This window comes from Bombus impatiens, unplaced genomic scaffold (assembly GCF_000188095.3).
Source record: "Bombus impatiens unplaced genomic scaffold, BIMP_2.2 scf_0114, whole genome shotgun sequence".
Taxonomy (NCBI): Eukaryota; Metazoa; Arthropoda; class Insecta; order Hymenoptera; family Apidae; genus Bombus; species Bombus impatiens.
The window spans coordinates 844,461-852,904 of NT_176533.1; the positions used below are offsets into that span (position 1 = coordinate 844,461).

General features: G+C 35.2%; 2 protein-coding genes across 7 annotated transcripts in view; both read right to left on the reverse strand.

The window, feature by feature from the left end:
• Positions 1-3,208, reverse strand: part of LOC100740088 (odorant receptor 13a-like) — an 8,460-nt gene extending 5,252 nt beyond the window's left edge. The window contains exons 1-3 of the mRNA XM_033318783.1: positions 2,526-3,208; positions 840-965; positions 660-780 (exon numbers count right to left, since the gene is read on the reverse strand). Coding sequence (XP_033174674.1) covers positions 660-780; positions 840-965; positions 2,526-2,669 — 391 coding nt within the window. The 5' untranslated portion in view covers positions 2,670-3,208. The remainder of the gene's footprint in view (positions 1-659; positions 781-839; positions 966-2,525) is intronic.
• A 236-nt stretch (positions 3,209-3,444) lies between these two features.
• LOC100740330 (soluble guanylate cyclase 88E) overlaps positions 3,445-8,444 on the reverse strand; it is a 39,915-nt gene continuing 34,915 nt past the window's right edge. For 5 of the 6 annotated variants that reach the window (XM_033318801.1, XM_024364953.2, XM_012381035.3 and 2 more), the window contains one exon: positions 8,225-8,444. In XM_033318801.1, the coding sequence (XP_033174692.1) occupies positions 8,225-8,444 (220 nt within the window). The other variant, XM_033318802.1, reaches the window with a different exon arrangement.

Sequence of the window (8,444 nt, forward strand, 5' to 3'; positions counted from 1 at the left end):
TTTTTCCTTTTTTTTTTTTTTTTTTTTTTTTTTTTAAGGAAATGAAGATCGCTTTGACTGGAATTCGCATTAATCTTCGATATAATCGACAACACGCGTATCGTGCGATTTCAATTTGTCGATATTAATTATGCTAGTTTACTGCGAATTGTTGAAAGTTCTAAATCGATTTAGAATATTTTAATAATAATAGCAACTCGGTATAAAATCTTCCGCTCGATCTAGTAATTCCGAAAGAATTTTAACACGCGTTGTCGAGTATCTTGAGAATCTTCGAAAATGCTCGCGATATAAAAATTTATCTATCAAAAGTTTGAACAGAGTTTATATAGCGTTCGCTAAAGAGTAAGATCAGAATAAGTGGACATAGAATTTGGAAAACTAAAGCCAAAGAGCAAAAGATAATAAATACATAGATATTATGTTTGAACGATACAGCAATAGCTTCAGAGTAAAATGGATAAAATATTCTCAGGTTTCTAGGACATTCAAATTTTCTTACAATCGATCTACGTTAAGGATACATGACGTAAATGTTATTAATATATTGTATCGTATACGTTACTAATATAAATATTATTAGAAGGTTAGTACGTATGAGATACTCACAGTATTAATCACTTTTAAACGCTGTATCGCAAGTTGCAAGGTCGCCTTACCTACAAAACTGACAGTAATTTTCTTTCCTATCGCGTATTGTTCACAAAGAAGATCGTACTCGTTTCTCAGCTTTTTGTAAATTTCCCAGTCTTCTCGCATAATATCCAGCAAACGTTTCATCTGTGTGATTCACGTGAACGTTAACGTTAACTTCGACACGAGAGACACGGCAAACTTACCTGTTTGAAATTGTAAAAGAAATTGATATACTTCGCGAGGCACATCAAACTGATCATAAAAGGCGCGAAACCTTCCAGTAGCGAGTCTATGTCGTTGGCAGTTATGGCAGTTATCATACCGCCACCCTAAAAGAAGGAAATCCATACAAATTCCAATGAAATTGATATTTCGGTAAAACGTTCCACGAGAGAAGAAATGAAAATTTCTTAATAATATACATATAGCATATGATAACGACTATTACGTAACACAAGACTATTACATTCACATCAGACTATACAGGGTACATCGAAGTAAAATAACATGGAAATAATTACGCGAATCTCAACTTGTACTAATTTTCAAGCATCGTTACACGCAAACCAACTATCAACACTTTGACTGCCACGCCGAAATCACAAGGTTCGCTTAGAACCCCACGAGAGTATTTTTATTATTCAAAATATATAATGGCGAAATAATAATAAATTGATCATATAAAACGACATTCTTCCCAATGGACCATTTATTTTATTGGTGGTCACCGGTGACCACCGTGGCACCTTGGTAACAGTTGACAGCGACATATTGTAACAAGGCTTCGTTTATTTCAACAAATCATTCGCATTCGTTATTTCGTCATAAGCAAAACGCGCAGAATACAAGGTGGTTGGTAACTGGTGGTACGAGCGGAAAGGGGGTGATTCTACGCGAAAAAAGAAGTCGAAAATGTAGAATAAAAATTTTTTTTTTAATTTTTCCATCGAAACAACGATCTACAGTGAGATCCGTTACAACGAGACGCGATAAAGTGCACGCGTACCGAGCGAAAATTCAAAGTCGATTTTCTCAAAAACAAAACCTCGAACGAAAAATGTTTATTCTATATTTTCGACTTCTTTTTTCGCGTAGAATCACCCCTTTTCCGCTTGTACCACCAGTTACCTGTATATTGTTGAAACGTGTAGAAGATATTAGTAAACAGTATTTGTTCGTTCTATGTATAATAGTAAGGTATGTACACGCTTCTAACTTCAATTATGCGATTAGAAAGCAGCATTTACGATTACTTTCTAAGCTGTGTTTATAATAATATTCGTAGATTACTCCTCAAAGATATGGATGCAGACACAGTGCACCGTTATATGCAAGAACTGTTTTTATTTCTTTTTTATTGACGTTCTAATAAAAATGTTTAATCGCTCGATGGGGTACTTTTTATTTCAAAGTATCTTCTATTCATCGGTTATATTCAAAATGCCCTAACTGTCAATTTTCATACAATTTTTACAATTGTAAGAAGTTCGAGCTCTCCGGTCACCAATGACCACCGTGGAAAATCGACCGAGTTATTTTTTAAATCGTTCATTGAATCATTCGCCGCTTTATTACACTGTCAAAGCATGAAGACGATCGGATGTCGAAAATATTTAAAATATAACGTTTGTAAAACTATATTTGATAGCAGAACGAAAATGAAAATACGCGCAGTTATTTCGATACATCGATATTTGTTTCGCGGGGTTTCAGCGAACAGCAGAGTATACACCGAGTAACGTGATTAATCGGCGGAATAAGTCGAGGTGCGAATAATTCGAGGTTCGTTGCAATGAACAAAATAGCTCTGCAGATATAGATATTTATAAATCAAGTCCGATATCCGACTGTGAGGTGGAATATATTTGTTTCACAATGTGCATCAATACCTGTAGGATCACTTGAGCAACAATGATGGGAATGAAAACGATCGCAACCAAACTCCTTTGCAGAGTAGTTTGATACGGCCAGATGCCGATCGTAAATAGAAGGTACTTATTGAGTCTCAAGTACTCATATTGAGTACTATCCATGCCGAGATGTTCGATGTTTCAATGTATTTTCCACGACTACTTGCCAAAGACTGGCCTATGAAGTTTAGCCAGACCTATCAATTGTAGAACATTGAAGATCCGTTCAACAGGGACGATTACTGTCATTAAATATTCCGTTTCATAGTCGATATTCAAGGAACAGCTACGCGAAATTGATTCGTTCAATCCGTCACGCAAACGATTGCAAGCAATAGGTGAAACCACGGTTGACGATTTGTTTAATTGAAAGACTGAATTGCGTTAATTAAATTCTTTCGAGAATCTATTATTTCTGCATAAAGAATCAAAGGCGAATCGAGAAACGTACGACCGAAGTGGCGTTTTCAAATCGACTATTCATGCTGGTACACGCAATCTGGAAAATACGTAAAATGAAGTGAGACATTCTGCGAAGTTACATGCCAGTTTCGATTTATAATTAAAGGATACAGCATCGATTGCTAATTAATGGACATCTAACTTGCGGTACAGTTCTTGGTTGCCAGTATTGGTCACAGTTGTGTAAAATATTATTTCAAGTTGTAAATAGCAAATAGTCGTACTTTTTTTTTGGCAATAAAATATTTTATTTGCGAGAAAACTTTTTAAACGTATTTATATTCAAACATTTATAGTCGAAATATTTCGTTTATTTTAATTTATTTTTGTCGGCCATCCAACGTGAATATTACGCTGGATTCCGAAATAAAATATGAATAATAATACGGAATAAAACGGTATTGCGAATGTGCACGTGATGTTACTCGATTCTTTATTTTTTATTTCAAGAAACGAACAGAGATGCGTTTTAAGATGAATATAAAAGCCCTTGGTGGAAGGTAGTAAGTATCGCGCAGTATAAATTTTTATTCTCGATATTTATATAATCGTAAGGATTAACGATTTTCAATCGCATTAAAATCCGGAGCAAGCAACGATATTCAGAAAATTATTCGTACAGCGATAATTTAATAACACGATCTCTTTCATATTTCGTAATACGTACGATGAGACGAAATAATAATATTGCGAGTAATTACGCTATTACAAGTAACGTTATTAAGAAACAATTGCAAATTTGAAAATTACATATATAACAAGTTCTTACATATATTCGTCATTTTTATTTTAAGAAACAGAGTAAGTTTTTTTTTTTATATACAATTCTTCGGTCGTAGATTTAAAATTGAACAGTTTGAAAATACACAACGACTTCGTAACGATCGTTATCTTCGTTTTAAAAAAGAAAATATGTTGTTAACTATACACATTTAGTCTTTTAATCTTTCATTATTTCAAAATTGTTTCTTTACGTATCTGCTATAATTCTTTAGATTCGCTGTAAAGTCGTACGTATCGTTTTGTAAACGTAACACGATTGCTATTCCTTTATCGAATTTATCGAGCAACGTTCGTTGACAGCCAACAGATATGCGATCGAAGAAAATTAATTTTCAGTTAAGGGGACGATATTAAATTTATAGAAGTTGGTTCTTGAATTGTTTTTATAAAATACAGCATAAATATTAAGAGATACATCCATAATTATATTGAAAATACTTAACATATTTATTATTTGTGTTACTTCTTACAGCATGATATTCCTCATTAAATAAACCCAATGAAAATTCAACAGATCAATGTAAAAGAAAACACCGATTAACCTCGTGATCTTCCGTTGATTACGTGCCAATTGAATTGTTCCGAAATGAATTTATTACGCGAATTAAATGTAAATGAATCTATCAGACTTTAGCGTAATTTATAGCGTCAGGTGCAAGTTGTAACAGAAAATAGTTCTAACTTTATAATATCATCGTAACGAATTAACGCTTGAGATCAAGATTAATTAATCAATTAATGCAGGCAAACATTTCAAACGATATTCTTCACAGACAAAGCTTAAAATTAATTAGCAAAAGAAGAAGAAAAGAGACTACATCTCCGCTAATTCGTTCGCTCATCTGGTCAATTTTTCGTTCACTTTGTTACATCTCATCTTATCGTATTTCGTCGATCAATCGGTGATAAACGTCACCTCTGTTTAATAGATTTAAAGCTATCGACGCGACGAACCATCTTCGCGAAAACAGAGATTACAATGGGATATGAAAGGAGTATCTGACAGAGAAACTGGAAGAGTCACACGCGACGAGTATTAAAAGAAACCTAAGTTCTTGGTGACTTTCTGCTTCTTATTCGATTTAAAATGTACGATACGAGTATCGATATTAACTTACGTGACAAGAATATACTATATATAAATTTCATTTAAGACACTTTTGAATTGCAATCGTTGAGAATTGCAGAACGTCGGTTTCGATCGACAACGCACACAGTCCACTTTCAAATTTCCGCTAAAATCAAGTGCTACGTTTCTCGCTTGTTCCCTTTTCGTGCGCCGGCCAAATCGCAGCAAACTGTCGTTTGAAATATTAAATACGCGTTATACGTACAGCAAACAATGTTATTCGTGCACCGAGTGGCGAAAACTATTCGACTACTCGCGGACAATGTATTGCGTGCGTTATACGAGAAAACATTTTGAAATTTGTTGTTGCCACTGTTACGAAACTCGATTACCATGATTACATTGATAACGTTTCAAATCGATCTGAAGATGTCAGTACATAGAACTACGAGGCATTTAACGCGAACACGCGAGCAGGACGCGATCGAACGTGGAAAGATGAGAGAAGACCGTGAAGTAAAATTTGTTTATTCTCGACTTGAGCTTTTAACGATTAGAGAAAATCTAGTTCGAAAATTTATCAAGTATAATTGAACGTGGCCGATTTCACTGATTGGGCTGGACAGGAATAAATAATCGTTGTACGTGTGAGAGTAACATTTGTTCGGGAGACTCTTCGTTTGCGAGAAAAATAAGTTTGAAAATTCATCCTATTTTCTTGAAAATAATATTTTAAATGGGAAAATATCATTCTACGTTTCTGATTTATTTTCACGCGTAGAATAACTTCTCGTTGATAGTTTAACCCTGTCCAGTTTCGAATCAACCACGTTCGGGTGTACTCGATAAATTTTCAAATTTCATATTCTCGAAAACTGATCCGAGAAATTTTATTCCATACTTTTCCTTATTTTTCCGCAAAGAATCGCGTCCTGCCCGATTTTACGTGTTAGTCGAACAGACTCTGTATTTATATTTCGTAGAGATGACAAAAGTATTTAAAAACAGTCGATTAAGCGTTACATTGTTAAACCTGGATATTAACAATTATTATTGTTATCGTATCCTTCGGATGGCTATTTGTAACTGTATATTAATTTTTTATTAACGCATTTGCAATAAGTGTTTTGCAATTTTTATATTCATATTCAGACTGATTTCATATTTTACCAATACAATCGTGACAAGTATCGTAGTACTAATGAATTTTCGTTATCAAATACCTTTCATTATAGTACTAACAAAGTTTCAAAATGTTTAATATACAATATGCACATAAAATTGTTCTAAAATCGTAAGTGTTCTAATACTATCGTGAGTCAGTATACATATATCGTAAATAGACTGCGGATTTTTATACATTTTTTGGGGGAAATTTGAGAATGCAAAAATACACAGAATGAAGATACGCGAATATATATACGCAAAATATTCAGAGTATTTTATCGTTTGTTAATATATTTGGTAGGTAAGATAAACTATCTACGTTTCGTTTTAATTATTTACAAAGATACGAAGTTGCTTAAATATCCGCAGTCTAATTATTTAATAACATTTATAGACACGATATTTCTATTATTTATAATCGATAGAATGTCGATTAAAAGGAAGGTGATGATAATAAATCTCTACCCTTTTTTTTTTTGTTGTTGATCGAGATCTTTTCTTTTCGTCATTGATGTTACATCTTTCGTTCCTCGTAACATTAAAAAATTCAATAATTTAAACTACTATCTAAACGTTACTTTGCTTATCCTTCTTATGTCTGTAACGTAACTATAATAAATACTTTCTTAAAACAGCAGCGCTTAGAATTCTAAATTTATGTCTACGTATCTGTACATAAATTCAAAAATTCCAACATTGCGTATGAAGAACCATCCATCGTTCGATTCCCGACAAATTAATCGACGAACGTGCATTTTAACAGAAACGTTAAGGCATTTTTTAAAAAATGGAATTATTCAGCTTGTCTTACTATACTCTCTCTCTCTCTCTTCGGTATCGTTTTACGTACATTATCGAACAACTTGAAATCACTTGCTCAACTGTATTTTACATATACAGCGAATCGTCTATCAATTTCATTTATTATTTCGATTAATTCGAAACATAATAGACATATTAATTCGAAATCAATGCTGTGGTATCTCTTGCTCGAATAAAATTCCGCACGTAAAGCTTTCTTACAAATTTTTACTTTTCATGGGATTACCTAACGATCTCATATTTTGAACAATAATGTACAATGACATGATATTTGTATATTATACGTACGATGAATGAAACGATAGATCTATAGTAGAACAACTAGAAAACGAAGACAACGAGAAACATGGAATTTGCGTCAAATGGCGCAATCTCGTCTCACACCGAAAGTGTCTTAAACTTATGCTGGCGATAGTGTAGCTTTATCGGAGTTCACACGTTGATAGTAGCGTGTGTCACCGTCACAAAGTTAACACTGCAATTCCAGTGAAACGTCGAAATTTATCTCTCTCGAATTTAATAAACGAAAATATTTCAAACGACAGTTTCCAACGACCGACGCAATCTCTGCGACGCTAATCCCGCGATCAAAATATAAAAGCGACCATCAGCGAAATATAAAGCGGGTTCCACGTCGTCCTAAGGGTGTCAGTGCTCGACCAATGAAAAATGAACGATATACTAAGTGTCCCACTCAACTTGGACAAGCTGTCGTTCTGACACGCTAAAAGATAGAAGAGAGTTTCGCTAGACAGAGTTTCGCTTTTTCTTAATGTAATCTTAAGATCGTCCCTGTTTCTTCAAACAACGATAAGATCACGAAGACGCGAGAACTCGATGGCCGCCCATTTTTCGTTACAGAAAATCTCAATAGACGTGTCAAAGCAGACACGCGATATCTTTTGCGAAATTGAAAAAGTTCTCGAGTGGAGAACGCTATTCAGGAAACTGTGTCGATGCTCGGATGAACTCGCGACGAAAGTGTACGTCGTAATCGTTCGAATCAAACTGATATCGCGAGAAACGCCCAAGTACACGTACCAAAGTTGCGATCAAAGAATCTTTTCAGAATGCATTTGTATCGTCGTCGTGTCAACACTACTTGGGTCGTCAGTCTCTGAACGATCCTGCTACTCTAAACAGGTGATTTCGGAATATTCGAAGCGATTAATTGCCATCGCCCTCGATTGATTTTGTCCAACGAATTTTCCTTTCTATCTTCTATCCTTTCAGAGCTGTAGCTTGTTCCAGTTGCGTGGGACACTCTGTATACTCGCAACCATGAGTTCGATCACGCTCGGTGTACACACCGTCGAAATAACGAGGTCAACTCGTCGAGAAGGCAAATCGACGGATAGACTCTCGGCTTGTCCTACTAGGCGATGCAGCATCCGTTGCTCTGATGGCGCGTTTTGCCGCTCTTCGACATCGTGAAACCAGGACAACACTGATCCTGGTGCGTCAACGACTGCGAGTTGCTGAGATCGCTATGGAACGTGGTGTAATTCTCTTTGCTCTTCTGTCGCTTCGAGACATCGGAATCGGCAGACGCAGCTCTGTCGTCGCGAGACTCCTCCGACGACGAGCTCGAGCTC